Source organism: Antedon mediterranea, chromosome 5 (genome assembly GCF_964355755.1).
Source record: "Antedon mediterranea chromosome 5, ecAntMedi1.1, whole genome shotgun sequence".
Lineage (NCBI taxonomy): Eukaryota > Metazoa > Echinodermata > Crinoidea > Comatulida > Antedonidae > Antedon > Antedon mediterranea.
The window spans coordinates 12,968,846-12,990,003 of NC_092674.1; the positions used below are offsets into that span (position 1 = coordinate 12,968,846).

The following is a 21,158-nucleotide window of genomic DNA, read 5'->3' on the forward strand; positions in this document are numbered from 1 at the left end:
TTTAGTATCTGCTACTTGATCAACTTATATATATATATATATTGTTATCTGAAAAATAATGGTTTGATATGCCATTTTAATGTCATGTAATGGTTAGTCCATTCCAAAAATTGGTTGGCAAAAAATGATTTACCTACCTGCCAACAGTACAGCATCTACCCAGATCAGCATGCCAAGAGATGACCCCTGCTCTTTTTCGAATAATGGACCGAGTTCTTTAACATGCCAGCGGCTTTATGTCCCATCCGGAGTATGAGGTATATTTTAATTTTTTTTCTTCATTTCAACAGGAAGTTGTAAATGAGTTTTTCCCAGGTGGATCTGTGGGAACTAGCTAGTGATTCAAGAAACATTATTGAACTTTTTCGTAGTAGTTATGATGTAAGTTTGGAGTTTTTCATAGCACCTTTATTTTTATTTGAGATTTTTTCCCAGTATTTGTTTTACCAATTATTATGTCATTAACACAAAACCAGCTAAACAAATATTTATGGTGTTTGTGAAACAATTTTTGGATTTATAGGCCTTTATCGAGTGTAAATAAAATTAGGCCTACATGCCATTAAAACTTATTGAAAAATTGCTTTTTCTACAGACTTTGATGAATAAAGTACTGACGATTTTTAATGATATTGCAATATATTTTTGTTTTGTTTTTATATAGTATTTATATGCCTTTTTAATGTTTATACAAATTATAATGTTATATGTATGTTATATGTAAATGTTTTTTATACAATCAGTGCAATAGGAGACCTACTAGATAGTGATTAAGGTCTCTTTTTAGGAATCCTGTCTCTGCCTAGTTTTGTGTGATGTTTTCTTTTCTTTGTCCATGTTTTTCTATATTGTATTTTTATGGAGAGAAAAATAACTGAAATGAAAGTTTGATTTAAATTTAATTTAAATTAAACATTTAACTACATAAAAATACTTAACCTCAATTAAAGTAACATTTTTCTTGTTCAAAATTACTTTAATTCTGTAAAAAACATCTTTCACACAGATGTTGAGTTATACACCATGCAGCGAAAGGATTAATGCACACATTTTGTTTATTGCACATGTTTTATTAGTTATTAGTATCATAATTAATTCAAAAAATTATTTTTATAGAAAATTACATCTGAGATTCAACTTGTAGACACGGTGACAGCTCCTATTCATGTAACCTACTCAGCCTATTGCGATGGCGAGACATTGACGCCTAATTCGCAGAACTGTAGTAACATTCGCTTAGGAAATGTCATTAAATTTAAACTAGATGTTAGCGTTGATGAGTGTACAGCAAATCCTATCTCGTAAGACATGATTACATTGTTTATTACCACAAGTGAGGCATTAACCTTGGTGTATGCATTGGCACGCTTAAAATAAATGTTTCTGCTGCCCAAGCCTGACCGACCCAAAATTTGGTCAGCTTCTTTTTTTATTTGTTTACTTGTAGGAGCATTTAATGAAAGCACAATTAAAATTAAAGGCAATATTATTTTCCGAAACATTTTTTTTCTTTATCAACATTTAGGCTTTCTTGGACAAACATCTTTGTTTTTGTAATTGCATGCAAACATTTCTCTAGTGTCCTCTATTTCTATTGTAAAGTTTTGCCAATTTTATTAAATCTAAAATTTATATTATTTATTCATAAAACACAAAATAGATAAAAAGAAATTGTACTACTGATATGACCATGTATTTCAATTGATGGTGTTCCTGTGCAACATAACAATTCTTGTGTTTCTAGCATTTCCCTTTTAAATGCAGTGACATAATCAATAATGATGATTTTAATGGTGGCAATAAAGCATGATGATGACATAATAATAATATATACGGCCATATTGCGTTGAAACACCGGTTCTCGTCAGATCACCGAAGTTGAGCAATGTTGGGCCGGTTGCGTTCTGGATGGGAGACCATCTAGAAATTGCGGCGGGTGCTGTACAGTATATACTGGAGAGTGATGGTGTAATGGTAATATCGGACTAGCATGTGATAGGCATGGGTTCGAGGTTATCTGTACCATACTAATTGCATCCTTAGGCAAGATGCTTTACTCTCATTGCCTCGTCCTTTGGACGGGATGTAAAGCCGTTGGTCCCGTGTACTTAACAGTTGTTTATACTGGAGAGTGATGGTGTAATGGTAATATCGGACTAGCATGTGATAGGCATGGGTTAGAGGTTATCTGTACCATACTAATTGCATCCTTAGGCAAGATGTTTTACTCTCATTGCCTCGTCCTTCGGATGTGATGTAAAGCCGTTGGTCCCGTGTACTTAACAGTTGTATATACTGGAGAGTGATGGTGTAATGGTAATATCGGACTAGCATGTGATAGGCATGGGTTAGAGGTTATCTGTACCATACTAATTGCATCCTTAGGCAAGATGTTTTACTCTCATTGCCTCGTCCTTCGGATGGGATGTAAAGCCGTTGGTCCCGTGTACTTAACAGTTGTTTATACTGGAGAGTGATGGTGTAATGGTAATATCGAACTAGCATGTGATAGGCGTGGGTTCGAGGTTATCTGTACCACACTAATTGCATCCTTAGGCAAGATGCTTTACTCTCATTGCCTCGTCCTTCGGATGGGATGTAAAGCCGTTGGTCCCGTGTACTTAACTTGGTACACTATTCGAAAAGAGTAGGGGATCGTCTCCCGGTGTGCTGATTTGGTAGGCGCTGCGGTTGAATACGCAGTGGTTGAACAAATAAGAGCTTTCATCTAATATTAATAAGTTACAAGATACATGATGTGCTTGAATTTTTATCAAAATATTTAGTTTTTCAGTTAAACCTCTCGGATTTGAAGAGAACCTAGAAGTTGTCATAATAACAAATTGTGAATGTGAATGTACCAAATCTGTGACAGCAGACAGTGAGCTATGTAGCAATGGTAATGGTTCACTGGTCTGTGGTATTTGTGAGTGTAATGAAGGCCGGTATGGAGAGGTCTGTGAATGTGATGACACTGGCTCAGACGAAACTGAAACACTTGCAGATAGTTTACCATGTCAAACGTAAGGTTTTTTCAACTTCTTTACTTTATTTCCATTTTGGAAAAGCATGATATACCGCTAACCTAGTTTACTATTGTTTATTCATCATACATCAAGCATTAAAAAAAATATTGCTGTTGAGTATTTTACAATTGTTTAACCATTATTTTCTAAACACATACTGTAAACTATAGAGGGCAGAAATCATAATTTTGATTTCTTATTTTCAATATCCAATCAATGAAATGATGTATAGGCCTGTTCTTGTATGTTTAAAAAATATTTGTCAAATCCTATTTTTATTTATTTCAATAGAAGTAACTCATCTTTGGTTTGTTCAGGTCAAGGGTCATGCATATGTGGGAAATGTTTGTGTAACAAGCGACAAGTAGGTGAAATATGATTTTATAATTTTCTTATTGGGGCATATCAGTAGGTCAACTATTACAGTATGTACTGTGAGTATACTATTGTGGGTCAATTAGAGGAAAAAAGAAGTTTTTTTAAAATCTGTTGCTGATGACAATTGACAATTAATGCAAAAGATTAAAAATAATGTAACCCTATACATAGAGAATGTCACTATTTTATATAGGGTTTGAGAGGAGGAGGCGAGACTCAAGGAGTCAATTTGTTATTTATAACTATTGTACATGTTAAGTTTCTCTATTTCTAATAATAGTCAACCACTATACGATCACAGACACTGGTGTCGTGACCAGTTAGTTTAATAAAATATTACAATCAATAAATATATATTACAGTTAAAATGTTATTACCATATGAACATGTTTATAATGCCAAGCTAGATTATAATCCAACCCACTAATTTTTTGCCAAATGTTGTAACCCGGATCCTGATTATATACTGGTCATATATTTTCTTGAATGCGATTAATATAATATAAAATGTATTATAAATAGAGCTTTTTTGTTATGATTAATATTTTTTTCTTTTTCAAGAATCCTTTAGAAAAAATCACAGGAAAGTTTTGCAACTGTGATAACTTCTCTTGTCGCAGAGATTCTGCTGACCTCATTTGTGGTGGTATGTTCAATTTTGTTTATATTTTCTTTTTCATGCACAGAATTTGGTAAATTTAAGCTCTGCTGACAATATTAAGGACCATATCAGCATTTTTCTACTACAGTAACTAAATATCTTGAATATGATTTTAGTCTGTTTCAAATGTAGAAGCTATGAGAGTCACTGCAATAAACAGTGTGTATTATTACCCAAACTAGATTATTAGATTATTGCATAAACAGGTTAAACAGAAACAAAATAGTTTAGTTACTGCAATAACTGCAATAAGATAATAATCTCTTTTTTTTTATTGTGAATTGCCTTTGAACATTTTTGAAAAAGGTACAGTACTGACTACATATCATATACCAAGCCCACACATTTTACACGGGTGTGAAAAACGCGTGACTCGCGTGTAATTAGGTAATAACAATACTGTCCATATTCACTCATGCATTACTGCATTGAGTAATTCAACTGCAGCGAACTGCATTTATAACTTGTTGATGTTTTGTTCATATATTATTATCATCAAACAGACAATAACTGGAATTACAGTACAGGATAACAGCATTTTATATAAAAAATATAGGCCTATTTGAAATAAACAAGCACGAATGTGCAATACTCGGGGTACAGCGAAAGAAGCTGTAATGACGTCATAAGACCGGATGTAACGTCACATACACATCAATAACCGCGCTACCAAATACGGCTATACGGTATCATATTCGAGACGTGATATGGCTGCATCCGGTTTGAAATTAAAAAATCCGGCTCTATAGCTTTGAGGACATGTCCCTGTAGTATATTCATGCTAAATCCGAGCTCAATACTACAACGAATAAGGGAGGAGTAGTACTTTATAAATCGCACTTTTTGCTCAATAGTGTCCGGATGGAAGAAAAAGAGGAAAAGATGAGAGAGTCCTAGACTCAGGTACACCGAGTAATAAAACGAGATATACTCTATATCATATTAAGTATACAGTATATTTCACCATAAAGTGAAAGAAAAATAGGTTTCGCCAGGGCTCGAACCGGGACCTTCTGCGTGTTAAGCAGACTTGACAACCACTACACTACGAAACCTCTTACACTAAAAATGTGGGTTAAAGATAGTTTTTTAATCCATTTAATTTACAAATAAATATGGTAATAAGCACAAAGCAAAATAAACATGTGTAAAAGTGATAATTATACCGATTACACAAAATAAGTATTTAAAAAAATAATAAAAATAAGATATACTGTGTATAATTATCATTATTATTGCGTATACAGTACTTTTCACCATAAAGTTTAAAAAAAAAAGGTTTCGACCGGGCTTGAACCAGGTACCTTCTGCGTGTTAAGAAAACGTGATAACCACTACGCCAAGAAGCCGCATATAACTACCTTACGCTGTGTGGTGTGTCACACATTGTGGCTTCTTAATTAAACAAATTAATTAACAAACGAGGAGAAAATGAGTAAGTCCTAGACTCGGGTACCCCGAGTAAAAAAGCACGAATGTGCAATACTCGGGGTACAGAGAAAGAAGCTGTATACAGACGTATACAGTTAAAGTTAAAGAAAAATAGGTTTCGCCAGGGCTCTAACCGGGACCTTCTGCGTGTTAAGCAGACTTGACAATCACTACACTACGAAACCCACTTACACTAAAAATGTGGGTTACAGAAAGTTTTTTATTCCATTTAAATTACAAATAAATATGGTAATAAGCACAAAGAAAAATAAACATGTGTAAAAGTGATAATTACCGATTACACAAAATAAGTATTTAAAAAAATAATAAAAACTAGATTTAATTCGTCACTATGACGAATTATAGGTTATATGCATTGATTTAAATAAAGATAATTGATTTTTAAAATATATATTGATTGATTGATTTTCTCAGAATCTTTAATTATTTATAATATATGATAGGACCTTGCTAACGCGAACACCATAGCCGGTATCACAATCCGATCAAAGATCCATATGCGTATAATGTCATAAACCACATTTGTTGTTACATAATAATAAAGACATAAAGTAACTTTTTATCTAGATTTCATTATAAATCATGTGTATAATCTATACACTAAGAAATAAATTTGAACAAACAATACGGATAATAAAAAAAAACTAATTTTGTTTCGTTTCCCAAGGTGAGACTCGATCTCGGTACTTGAATGCTATAGACACGAGCAAAGACCACCGAGCCATACACAACTGACTAAAAGTTATGAAAAGATTCCTCCGTGTATTTACTATGCAGTAACCACTTTGGTGCAGATAGATTATTACATACCGCAATGGATTATAATGTTTTACTATGATGACATCTTTAAAAATTGAAAAAAATGATGCACTGTCAAACTATATACTTTTAACTTTAATATATGAACTTCTTAAGGAAGAAAGTTAATGTTAAGTTTGTTATTTTGGCCTAAGAAAATGTTATAATTTGTTTGATTGTCGAAATTAATTTTGTTAAATTTAATATGCCATTAATGATGACTTAATCAACTTTTGTTCTTCTAATTTCATAATAAATCATACATATGATACATACACTTCAAGAAAATTAAATAAAAAATAGGTGTTCCCGAGCATTCTAACGATATATATTAATTTTAAAATTTAGCATATTTTCACCATTTTGTTAACTTACACGTGCGTAGCCCGTCACTTTTGACGTGCTCGTATAACGCTGTTTCGCGTTGAAAAGTGAATAAAATATGATGATATTATTAAAGAAAGGTTATACAACAGTAATCGGACACAAACAGTGCGCATTAACGTTTGACGCGCAGTGCGCGTGCAAAAATCTGCGCACTCATGGCAATTTTTTAAACGCTTAAAATTGCCTGAAACGTACTCTAATTTCATCGAAAATAAATTCTGACAATTTTGAACTTTTTAAGCGCGCGTACGCATGCGTTATATGCGCTACGCACGTAATTGTATTGCCATATGATGAAATATGACCTGAAATTTATGAGTACCAAATTTTGTTTAAAAGTGATTCATGTTTGTGAAGATATGATTACAAACGTGATTTCGTTAAATCGCGCGTAGACCGCGTAATTTTTGATTGCGCATCGTGAAAACATAACCACATCGATTCCTGGCCATAAGGAATATACTCTGAAAAATTGACTTAGATAGATGAAACTGATGCCAAGATAATTCACGGACAAATAGTGCTAAGGAAAGAATAAATAAATAAATAAATAAATAAATAAAGATTTTGACAGAATCAAGAGGTTATATGCATAATCATGCATATAACCTAATAAGATATACTGTGTATAATTATCATATTGCGTATACAGTACTTTTCACCATAAAGTTTAAAAAAAAAAGGTTTCGTCCGGGCTCGAACCAGGTACCTTCTGCGTGTTAAGCAAACGTGATAACCACTACGCCAAGAAGCCGCATATAACCATTTAACTACATAACGCTGTGGTGTGTGTCACACATTGTGGCTTCTTAATTAAACAAATTAATTAACAAAAAATTAAAAATCCGGCTCTATAGCTTTGAGGACATGTCCCTGTAGTATATTCATGCCAAATCCCAGCTCAATACTACAACTAATAATGGAGGAGTAGTACTTTAACAAGCACGAATGTGCAATACTCGGGGTACAGCGAAAGAAGCTGTATACAGACGTATACAGTTAGAAAGTTAAAGAAAAATAGGTTTCGCCAGGGCTCGAACCGGGACCTTCTGCGTGTTAAGCAGACTTGACAACCACTACACTACGAAACCTCTTACATTGAAATTGTGGGTTACAGAAAGTTTTTTAATCCATTTAAATTACAAATAAATGGTAATAAGCACAAAGCAAAATAAACATGTGTAAAAGTGATAATTACCGATTACACAAAATAAGTATTTTAAAAAATAATAATAAGATATACTGTGTATAATTATCATATTGCGTATACAGTACTTTTCACCATAAAGTTTAAAAAAAAAGGTTTAGCCCGGGCTCGAACCAGGTACCTTCTGCGTATTGAGCAAACGTGATAACCACTACGCCAAGAAGCCGCATATAACCATATAACTACATAACGCTGTGGTGTGTGTCACACATTGTGGATTCTTAATTAAACAAATTAATTAACAAAAAATTAAAAATCCGGCTCTATAGCTTTGAGGACATGTCCCTGTAGTATGTTCATGCCAAATCCCAGCTCAATACTACAACTAATAAGGGAGGAGTAGTACTTTAAAAATCGCACTTTTTACTCAATAGTGTCCAGATGGTGGAGGAGAAAATGAGTAAGTACTAGACTCGGGTACCCCGAGTAAAAAATCGATTTATTTATCATAGTGCAATCATGGAGGTTAGTAGGCCTACTACACTACAGTACTACTATTCTAGGCCTAGTTTGCTTTCAGAGTTTGTTTATATATATTTTTAAGTTATATTTATTAAGTATTTGAGAAAACTAACTAAATTAACAATATCTTTCAAAACACGATCGTCGCTGGTGGCCGAATGACGTACTTTCTGTACGCACCACGTTGTAGAGTTCATCCATTGAGTACACACAGTTGCTAGGCCAAATAATAACATAAAGGTTTTACCATTCCCCGTCGGGGAGGAAATAATTTATATAGTATTACAACGACATGCATGTATTTAGCGTGGTAACTAATGTACACCCCTGTTACGGACTGGACCATTAATCGCTCCACGAAACCAAGTTGGAGCGATCCTCCTCCCCGCACACAGCCAGAGCGAGAGAGAAGCGAGGTCGAATAAATACAAGTTTTTACCATTTCCCGTCCAGGGAAAATCAGTTCTCTTATAATTACAGCCCTGATACCGTGCGCATATGTTTACGTTGATATTATTTAATTGCACACCTCATTTTGGACTGTGCCATTTTCGGAACCCTGTTTTGTTTTCATTATAAACATGGGCTGATGTCAGACAAATATCTGCTTTTTAAACATCAATTTAGCAACTTATTAAGTCGTTTCATAAGCAGAGAATTTATAAAGCAAGTATACAATGCAGACATGTTAGATAGAAATATACTAAAAGACATTTAATAAATGTGTTGGAAGAACGTAATAATTTGACTTTCTACACCGAGCGGCGGAAAAACCCATTCACAGTTATGTACGGGAATCCTTATGTACTTGGCCTAAAACACTAGCTCTGTATTTTAATTTAAATATTTGGCTTACGGTTATGAAAATACAAGGAAACATCATTTTATAATATTACTATTATTAGGCTATTTATTGACCTAGGCACCTATTAAAGATCGCTAAATATGTTTTTTTGTGGGGGGGGGGGGGGGCTTAGGTACAGTAGCTCTCTATTCTAGCCTAGCCTCCCTGCTGTTGTACACTTCTAGTAGACTTGCCCCAAGTCTGTATTTATTGTCTTTTTTTTTTATTTATTTGTTTTTATTTCGACAGCGATTTTTGTCTGAAAATACAGACTTGTGAAACACGTATAGAAATCGATTTGCAGACCGCAAACCTCCGATAAGAATGACGTAGGTTATCATACCGTATTTGGCTATATGGGGCGGGCGGTATGTAAATATGGATTTTGAATCAACCAATGATCATTTTGTTTCAAAATGAAAAAGATCGAGTACGTACAGTGCTGAATGTACTATCGAGACTGAACAACTGTTGATGAAATATAAAATCGTGTTGCCAAGTTGTTTTGTTTATTAATTGTTTAGTCCTCCTGCGTAGGGCTACTCAACTCGTACGTATGACCTGCCAAATAAAACGCCAATAAATAAGGTACATACCACCACCGACCGGCACACAACAGGGCTACACCACCACAAACACAGAACAGGACAGGGTCTGGGTGGGAATTATAAAATCAAATTATCTCCGCATAATATGATCCATTCAATGTTTGATTTGGCGGAGAAGCTAGCCTATCATATCAAGACGAGTTTTCATGTTCTTGGGAAAAATCCCATCAAATGTTTACCAGACTACTAGGCATATAAAATCATTTATAGCCTTCAGAAACTTTCATCAATGTATACCCAAGTACACATTGTCTAAACGTAGCATAGCGCATGCGTATCATCTTAGATGTTGAGTCTTTGAAATTCTGAAATATGAATATTAAAACTGCCTGCGAGTGAGTAGCCAATGGCATGCGGCTGAAACTAGTCAACTGGATAATTTATGCACCAAGAATTCTTGGTGTCAAACCACGTGACTTATGCGTGTTTCCCCAGACGGAGTATCCAAACTCAAGTAATACATGTATGAAACGCCATATGTGCAAAAATATTTATATTTTTACTAATATTAAGACAAAACTCCGTCTGGAGCCCAGACTACACTTCTAGCTGTACGCCTCACATTATACTGTATAAAATAATACGACGTGAACTCTAAACAAAACCCCGATGAAAAACAATTTACATGAATTCTATAAACTTTCTTATTTATTGTTTGCCTAACAATAGAGAAAAAGAAACTTTGTTACATACAGTAACGGGCAGGTTCAGATTACATAAATATGATGGTTGGTAGGCCTAAACAATAGAAACAGAACAACTGATATCCACATGTGTGTTGTCGCGGGCGTCGTACCGGGAGTTCCATATTTTACCAGTAAAAAGCTACAAAGTGATGACGTCATGGTCCACACGGCAAATACAGGCACGCGGCAATTACACATATTTTACACGCGCGACAAACGCGGGTTATGGTACATGATTTGTAATCAGTACTGTAGTATACAAATGAGGTATTTAATTATTATTAATTACTATGAAAATGGTTTTGATCGTCTTGTGTATTATGTACTGTATGCTCTGTGCTATATAACATATTTAGATTTGATAGAAATAATTTATGACTAAGCTCTGTCTACACTATCAAACTTTGTGTAACTAATAAAAAATTGCCCATGGACATGATAACATCTTATCAATACAATATTTGGGCACATTACACTTTTTTGTCAAACTAGTCTGATAGTATAGACAGAGCTTATAGGTGTTTATTAACTTTGATAGGTCCATCAAAAGGAACATGCATTTGTGGTCAGTGTGAATGCAAGCCAGGCTATAGTGGTCCTGATTGCAGTTGTCCAACGAGCATTGAAAACTGCCTAGCATCTACTGGAAAAGAGTGCAATGACGCTGGACACTGTGAATGTGGTGTTTGCATGTGTAATGCAACACTGGTCTACGATGGCCCAACTTGTGAGGATTGTGATGTAAGTTCATTTATATTAAAATCTTAATGCATCCTTAAATTCAAATGTATGATGTCATCATCATCAGGATTTATCAAATGTCCTATTCATGAAATATTAATACATTGTTGAGACCCCATTTCATCATTTTAACATTGTACAGTACCATAATAATTTATACAGCACCATTCTTTTTCCAATGATTTTTCTGATGATGAATAAATGTACTTCTATTTTCTATGTAAAACTGTCTTAAGTTTAAGTCATGTGACACCCATCAGCAAATCGTTCTATAGACGATCCGTTCCACCTATATTTTGTACTTACTATAGGACTATCATGTACAGAACCTCAAATGACCATAATCATATTTACTGTTTGTAGACATGTCCAGCTAAATGTGATCGTGACTGTGTGCAATGTCTAGCTTACGGTACAGGTATATCTGAGGAAAAATGCCAAGAGTGTCCTCAAAGAATTATACTTGTTGAGGAAGAAGAATTAATAGGTAAGAATTGTGGAAACATTTTAATTACAAAGTAATGAACTAATTTATTTTATTATATTTGTCTTCAAGATTCTGATAAACCTTAATTGTTTCATTTCTTTTATTTTAACCATCCGATAAAAAAACTTTATAAAGGATAAAACACCGATTAAATTACATTAGTACAATTCAATGTATTGAGTTGCCACGTTGTAATTGGTGGTTCACAGTGTTTATAAACTATAAAGTATAGTAGGACAAGCATATGACAATTTAGGAAATGTTTCTGGTTCGTTCAGGGAAGAGGGCCTTATGCATATGTTGCTTTCGCGACACATGTGTTGCGTACTAAACTTACTGTCGAAGCAAAATCAAAATGAACAAGTATTTTAACAAAACTTTTCTCTCAAAACTACGCTGTTATGCAAATGAACGAAAATGAATGCTCTTTATTAGCTATCTGGTCATGATGTTATAAGAACTGTATAATCTATACTGAGTTTTTGCAGGTACTGTATAATTTATGCCATTGTAAAATATTATTATAAGGTCTTTCTTAAGCACTTAAAGGAAATCTTCGGTGATCTAATTGTTTTATATACTAGCTGTTTATTATCTTGAATTATAAAAAATTTCTAAAAAATAAAGATTATTTAGAAAGGAAGAAGAAAGTTTAATTGGTAAGAAGTCGAAAAGTTGAAAAGTAATAAACTAATTTATTATATTTATTTTTTATTTAATTTCATTTATATATTCATCCGTTAAAATTAAGATTGATTAAAAAATGGTCCTCATCATTTGTTTTCTATGGGGTTGTGTATTGCTGATCTAGCGAATTATAGGGCTAGGCCTGTTTGTGTTAATCAAAAGCTTTCAGCACTTGCATATTGATGTTTTCAGTTCATAAATTCTTTTCAGGGAAATTGGTTGTTCGAATAGTTTTTACTTTTTGCGAACTGAAAAAAAATTCAGGAATTGATGGAAGTAATTCTCGGGTGGGACATAAACCCATGACTTTTGGCAGTAATGACTGAAACATTGTTTGCCAAAACATTTTATTTACTTTCAAAATATAAATCGCCTTAAAAAAAGTACGGTTCTAAACACTGTTGAAATATTTCCCCTATGAAGAAAACTATGCATTGCTTTCTATAAAAACCTTGTATCTCCACATAGTTTTACAGGTGGATGCTTTATATGTTGTGCTAGGTAGGTGTGTAATGAATTGGAGAATGCCAGAGATTCCAGTAAAATATAAAACTTAATAATAAATATATAATACATTTCTGGTTTTATATAAGTATTTTGATAAAATGCCACAGATTCCAGTAATAATAATAATAATAACATTCTGATTTTTATTATTTGGAATTATTTCACAATTTTTAAGACATATAATACAAGGGTTAGCCATGATTTTGTAATAATAATAAATTTATAGGAATCACTCTGATGTTGGTATGGAAACCAAGGAATTCACTCTGATATTGGTATAAAAACAAGGAATTCGCTTTGATGTTGGTACGAAAACCGCATATTGTACAGTACAAATCAAAACTTTGTATGAGCTTAAATATATGTGTTCCGACAAAAAACACAACATTTTCTGCTTTCTGATTGGCTGTTGTTCAGACAACATATTGGGTTAAAAAATATGGTATATATTAAAAATATTTTATTGATGTTAATAAAATAATCTGATGGCAATTGGATTCAATTTAGAAATGATAATACTAATATTGCTGGTACAATCAATGAAACATATGTAGATTACATTAACATCATAAAAAATAACTATTTGAAGCAAAGTGTCTTTAAAAACGTATGATGTACGTTATTGTCAACGCAATGGATTATCCAAACTGTCAATTATGATTGGTCAACTCACTAGCGTTTGTAGCGATTTCTGTTTTTTAAATCATTTTTTTCTGATTTTAATTATTTTTTAAATTATTTTATTTATTTATAAATGTTGTTTTTAAGTGTTATATTTTTATGTTGTCTTGTCAAATTATTTTGTACTAAGGGTCCCTATTATGATCAGCTTTGTCTGGATGTACTATCCTTGTTAAATATTGTTGAAATAAAATAAATATGAGGACCACACCTTTTGGTTAAAAAAACATTTTTTGAATATTGCCACTTAACTTTATTTTATATGAAACATAACCATGACTTTATGTTTGTTTAATGAAACGCATCATCATTGTACTCTACAATTGTCTTAACCTTTTATTGAAATATCTGGTATCTTTATAGATAGAAAGTAGTTCACTATAGTTAAAATTATAAAAGTGTATAAAAATAAAATAATAGTATGGAGGTTATGAATTTATTTATGCCAAATTGGTGGAGTTTTTTTCACAGTAAATGGAACTGATCCTTGTACATACAAAGATGAACTTGGTTGTCTCTTCTCTTTTAACTTTGTTATGAATGGAACAATGGAGGTGATTCTGGTACAGAAAATAACATGTAAGTAATGTAAAAAGAAAACCCAAGCAAAATGAAACCCAATACATTGTCTAAAGCTCTGTCTACACTATCAAACTTTATGTGACAAAAACATGTTATGTGCCCATATATGGTGATGAAAACTACCGTAATGGGTACATTACACTTTTTTGTCCAACTATTTTGATAGTGTAGACATAGAGCTATATATTGAGATCTCTGTGCACTTCACGCACGCGCACACACACCTTCATATATACAGTATACATCCCCTCATTTGACAGGGACAATTTGATGGACATCAGCAGACATACTGAACTTTTTTCACAAACAATTACGAAAGAGTACCATCAGTAACCTGTATTCTTTGTATATTAAACATCTTTTATTTTTCAATTTGAGACATGCACTTCATTATTATACTAGACTTGTTTGTACAAAGTATGTGAAATGCATGATAGAGTTAGAGTGAAAAAAATGATTGTGATGGCTTTTTTGTAGGAAATATTTGCAGAAAAATAAATGTCATTCAAGTGCAGCAAACACGGCTTGTCTTGATTCAACATGTGCAACACTTCATGTTAATAATTTATATGAATATTTATCAACATGTGGTACTTTATTTTCAGCTTGCCCAGAAGGAATAGATGCCTTATGGCTGGCTATTGGCATCATTATTGGTATATTACTAGTTGGTCTAGCCCTTCTGCTGGCCTGGAAGATAGCTACATATATATATGACAAACGAGAATATGCTAAATTTTTGAAAGAGTTAGAAAATGCACGAACAGATGCAGTAAGGAATGATTACTTTTTTTATCTTGTAGTTAATGTTTATTTATTTATTATTTATGGTTTCCCTTTAAAGACCAGACCATTTTTATGTAGAGTCACCACTACATAGCATCCAAGTTCACTGTAGCTGACGTTCCAAGACAACATTATTTATTTTAAACATTTCTATTTGCATTTGAACTCTCTATCTATCTCTATATCTATTTCTAGTATGATTATGATGTATCGTAGTATTGTAATTGAAAATGTTAAATCTAACAGTACTAGTAAATACCTTAAACTTAAAGTATAAGTATATATTTATGTCAATTTATGTGATTAACATGCATTGCAGTGGAACATTAGCATTGAAAATACTAATTGAAATTTAATTATATGTTTATGAAAAATGAAACCAAGAAAATATTACCTCGACATACTTACTTGCTTTTTTTTCAGAATATAAATCCCCTTTTTAAATCTTCTACTACAACCTACAAGAATCCAACATATGGTAAATAGAAGGTTTTATGCAAGATGTTGATACCTGTTGCCAAACAAGACCTCATTCAGAACCATCCAACAAGGCCCGATCAAATTGAAAACTGATACACAGACTAAATGATATCAGAATAATAATTTATGGCAAAGTTCAGACTGTAACTGACAGATCAATCAAGCCTGTTATCAGAAAAAGAAATGCCCACTAGGCCACAACTGACATCAGATCAAAGTACCATGAGATACTCTCCACTGGGCCACACAGTAGGATATCAGATCAAAGTGGCTTGTCCAGATCCACAAGGCATGTCCAGATCCAGATAAAGATCCCAGAAAAACATTCAAATGATGTTTAATAATATCGGATGTCGTAGGCACACAACACAAAATATACCACATAATTATATAAAATGGTCTGATACCAGAAACTAACAACCAGAGCATCTTGTCAAACAGAATTCACCACAGGTATCTGATAGAACATGACATTTCTGTAGTATAAATTGAGGTATTAATTATTTGGCTAGAGAGTTAACTCCATATTTAACAATAAATTGTTCTATTCATTACCCTAAAAAAATAAGTAATTTGTAAAAACTGGACTGTACTTTTATGTATGTTTATATTTTAAAATATATATATATATATATATTCTAACTCATGTATTCATAATATGGTAAGTTATTGTTTTATATTATTAAATAATATTTTTGAGCAGATACAGCGGATAATTTTTAAGCACCAACACTGTCCTCGTCAATTTGCTGTAACATAGTTAGCACTCTAGTCAATCTATTACCTCCTCAATGGTACCTAGATCATGCTGAATTTGGTGCTAAGTTGCAATATGTGATAAAATTAGAGGTTGATATGACAACAACAAAATTAGGATTTAAGAATAAATTAGAGTAGCGTATAGTGGTGTGGCCATGTCTTCTGCCTTAAAAAAAGTGCTTTATTTTATTTAAGATAAATATTTTATATAAAACATGTGAAAATGCTGTTATTTGTGTGTAAAATTATAATAATATCTTTTCTTAGGACAGTATACATTAGTGAGCCTATTAAAAGTAATACTGTAATTGGTTACTCTATAGTAAAGGAAAATATTAGATCCCGTCAATTAAAGTTGCTGGACCACGCGCTTCTAATGCCTGATGACGAACCATTCAAAGAGTACGCACTGTATGTTCCTCAACATGGGAAAAGAAAACGAGGAAGTCAGAGAACCAACTTTCTGAGATACATCCAACAGCTTTTAGGGGATGAAGGAGGCATGATTACCTCTGATAAGCTGTCAGAGTTAGCCAAGAACCGTTGTGGTTGGAGAAAGCTTGTAGTCACCTGCTCCGCAGCCGACTGATGATTATGATAGAAAACTTAAAAAACACAGTACTGACTGTATAAATAAGAACTCCCAGCCAGTTTTTAAGGGAAACTCTATTCAGCTTGGTTCCCACTAGGACGCAGTACAAGGACGTAGGCCGCAACGCAAGCAAATAAGTAGAATCCATTGTGTCATATTGTGAACCAGACTTTAAGGGGACACTGGTCCCAAATGTGTCCCCATAATACAGTTTCCACTGTAATAGTTATGCAGGTACATAAGAATAAAAATATCCTAAATATCTAGTTTTCTGATTTGATGATTGTTCTCCAATTTATACATGGATATGTTTCAAAGGTTTAACTGTTAAATTAATACATAAAACAGTAAAAAGAATATTTAAAATGTTTAAAGTATTGAAAATATCAAAACTCTTTTTAAAAGATGTTCATGTTTTCTGAATAAATGTCTTATATTTATCCTTCCGATACGATATACACTTACTACTGTTTTTTTTTAACTTGTGCCATTCGGCAATGTATTCATTCACTATGTACAATCACAGGTCAATACATAACATTTTTTCTGGTAAATTTGACTCAATTTACATTAGTGTCATACTGACACTATAAACATTAATAAGCAATACTGGTTGTAAAACAATATTGTAATATTACTACTTACTACTGTTTTAAGTTTGTTTTTATTATTACTTTGTTATTGTATGTGTATATTATTATTACTTGTTTAAGACAGAAAAGACGTTTAATATATAATTTCAATATAAATTGTAATAACAAAATGAGATAACAACGTTTATGAACCATCGTGGAACCACTTTCAAGATCAAACAATAATATACATAATATACCGTAAAACATCGAAAATAAGTCCATCTCGATATCAAGCCTATTAGGCTTCTTTTCACGATACTATGGGCTTCTTTTTCGAAATAGACTGTATTATAATGTCAAAGGAACAGAAGTTATGATCGTGTTATTATATGGTATGGATATATTAATGACCTTGCAACCATTTTTAACCATGAACTCGTATATTTATTCTACAATGTATTGTTTTCCAAATGCTACTTTTATTTAATCTTGCATCTTCTTGTCTGCTTCCTTGACAAATATATAAAATTGGCAGAGAATGTTTTAAAAATCATATATGAAACGTCATTAATTTAATCTTTTTGCCATTAGATTTTGCATTAGAATTATTTAATTCAAGTTTAATGTCAATCTTTAAATAGACATTTTTGATGAAATTACCGTCTTAAAAAAACTGTTTACCGGTACATTATTGATTTTTTTTAGTATCAATGTGGTAGTTATTAATAGTTCAAGGGTTTGAATTGTGTAAACATTGAGTATTTAGTGAATTTAATATAAACCAAGTCTTATTGTAGGCCTATGTAAGAGCACAAGCTCGTCCAGGGATGTCGGGTCGTTCGGTTCAAAATAATTCTAATCCTAAGGTGCCCTTTTCAAGTTAGAAACCAGCAGCGAAAGTGGTAAATAGGCCTCATGACAATTATTTGGCAAATTCATTCATCTACTACTATACTAGGCCTACAGCTATATTTTCTTTGAAAAATCTTGGCTATGGACTAGGAACAGCGAAGAGTAAGACTCGTTCATCTTTTAAAATTACAGTACAGAGCTCCCGGCCCTTAAAAAAAACATCAACAATACCAAAATTGATATTGCTTTTTATTTAATTGTGAATTACTATAAAATAGTGTATTTATGTAATTATTAAATAATATATACAAAACACAATCACATCTAACCCAATTCTGTGACATAAAAAAAAAAGGTGTATCTGATTTTCCAACAGCATTTTTTATATAATCTTGTAATATATTTAGGCCTATAACTTAGTTTACACAATTTTATTTTTATTTATTTTTGTCTGTAAATAATTGTATCTGATCATAATGTTATATACTAGAAGAAAGAGATCGGCAATAATAAATAGCAATGTGTCGATTGGTCATGAAGGCACCAACTTCAATTTGTACACCAGGTATAATATAGATCACGCGTTTACTTATTATGAGTGTTGATATTAACTGTACGTGTATTTTGCCATATACTTTTCATTAAATCAATTGACTTTACTACAACCTTTACGTAACATTATATTTTAGAATTATGAATGCTGCTTTATTAGTAGTATGGCCTGTGTGGTGTATTACGGCGTTGTATCGTCTTCTCGTCTTTAAAATCGACAGCGTAGGACACTGCGATGTCTTGCAATGTCCAGCAGATGAAGTGGTGCGCGCTGCGAGTGCTGTCTTAGAACCTTATGAATTTAGTGTATGTATATAATGTTTGAAACAATAAATTAGTTAAATGTAATCCGTAAGTGCCTTGAAAAAAAAAGCTTGTAATATTTTGTATAGATATTTATAGTATTAACCGTACACAAATGTTTTTATAATAGCTATATTATTATAGGATAATATCAAATAAAACACTTTATCACATCATTTTTCCCTTTGTGTTACGTCATTGAATATACTTCTTTTATTTTACGATATACAAATTTATATTATAACTTAACTTAACATACGAATGAACAGTTATCTTTTACTTGACCACCAGCAGATAAATATGGATACTGTAGGTAATAGGTCTTTACTGTATTCATTTCTGCCAAAGATTTTTTTTTATAATATGGTTTAGTCTGAACTACGCGCGATTTTATGAAATGTTATGATCATAAATTCGAAACCAGATATTTTCCAATGCAGCACTGGTTTATAATATTAAAATAGTAAACTTTCTACAGAGCTTTACCATTTAAAATGCACACAATAAATGTCCTAAAACGTTGCCGGCCATTTTAAGCATTTCAAATAATTTCATTGTCCGTCTTGTTAGCGTCACGCTCGTATTATGCACGGCGTACAAAACATACTTAACGAGGCCCTTTTTTATGAACTAAAACGAAACACGACATGCAATTTAAACTAATAATTCGTGCGATTACATCGCCTCAGATGCCAAAAGGTGACAATGAAAATTATAGATGTACAATTTTTTTTCCGATTATTTGTTCCGAAAAATCATCATATTGCAAACATATTTTTAGGATAGAGGATAATCATATTTCCATCACCGCCTTTATAGGTTATATACAGTGATTTGGCTTAAACTTGGTAAAAAGAATAACACATGACGTCTTATCTATATATAAATTTACGTAAGGGCAAAATTCGGTAAATCGCGCGTTATTTCTAGAATGTTTACTCGATGGTATATAAAGTTGGTTAGAATCTCGGTACTGATTTTAACCACCTGATGTAACCCTGTTTACTAATTAAATTGAGTTAGATAATTAGTTATTGACGATTAAAACGAATTTAGGTTCAACGATTTGCCCCAAATAGGGGTGTTTTTAGATCGTGGTATACACTGTCTAATGGATGTCCGTCTTGAAAAATACCCGCAGTCAATAATACAAGGATGCTTCGCATTTTCCTATCTCCTCCTACGATAGTTGTTTTTAATGGCTGAAAACCGGCTGAACAGCTCGAGTACAGCATCATAATGTTGAAGACAGGCCGATTTTCTTTAAAAAATTCTATTTTGATAGATTTAATATACGTTTATACAAATGTATTTATTTGCGATGAATGGAACATTCCAATCTCTGTTCCACAAGTGTCTATTCCCTCAGGCGTCGTAAAGGCAAGTACTGTATGACTCATAACAGAAATTCGATCCATTTTTTTTCAATTTGTGCAGCTGCAGAGGTTGGATATACTGTACATTTTTTTTTAAACGGATAATGAGCTAGCGTTTTCAGTCGCCGTATATTATGTACAAATCTTTATTATTGCAGTTAAACCACCCACATCATCACCCTTCCCTCACTGGCATGAGTAGCGTTGTAAAGCCAGTAGAGGATAGGCCTTCGGTGCATCACATGCCCTAAATGCAGAACAACTTTGGTGGGTAGGGTAGGAACCAACTTAAGTATGAATTGGCTCTAAAAAACAATTGAAAACCATTAGGCCTACTAATTAAGTTGAGTTAGATAATTTAATATTTATTGACGATTAAATCGAATTTATGATTTTCCCCGAGTAGAGGTGGTTTTCACAAATTGTTTTACATTATATAAACATGTCGTAGTGATGTATCATGTACTATTTCAATCGACTAGGACGGTGATAGTTTCAACTAAGTATTACATCGCAATGTTTTCCTGTGTTTAGTGGTATATTATTAATTTGTAAAACATGAAAACAATTAATATTTCGTTACTAAATGGATAAAGAATATATTTAAAAATTGTTCCTCTTTGCACCCATCCTCTTCCCCATCCCTCAACCCTAATGTTACATACAAAACACAAATTAAGTTTGTTTAA

General features: G+C 32.6%; 2 protein-coding genes across 2 annotated transcripts; both read left to right on the forward strand.

Moving 5' to 3' along the window:
* The first annotated feature begins 57 nt into the window (after positions 1 to 57).
* LOC140049706 (integrin beta-6-like) lies at positions 58 to 3,720 on the forward strand. Its single transcript, XM_072094656.1, has 5 exons — positions 58 to 257; positions 1,117 to 1,301; positions 2,787 to 3,023; positions 3,318 to 3,390; positions 3,685 to 3,720. The coding sequence occupies exons 1-5, from the start codon at positions 237 to 239 to the stop codon at positions 3,718 to 3,720; spliced, it is 552 nt and encodes a 183-aa protein (XP_071950757.1). The 5' UTR covers positions 58 to 236.
* On the forward strand, positions 3,596 to 17,123 carry LOC140049707 (integrin beta-PS-like). Its single transcript, XM_072094657.1, has 6 exons — positions 3,596 to 4,050; positions 11,048 to 11,250; positions 11,614 to 11,737; positions 14,084 to 14,191; positions 14,800 to 14,966; positions 15,404 to 17,123. Exons 1-6 carry the CDS (start codon positions 3,939 to 3,941, stop codon positions 15,464 to 15,466), a joined length of 777 nt encoding a protein of 258 aa, XP_071950758.1. The 5' UTR covers positions 3,596 to 3,938; the 3' UTR covers positions 15,467 to 17,123.
* The last annotated feature ends 4,035 nt before the right edge of the window (positions 17,124 to 21,158 follow it).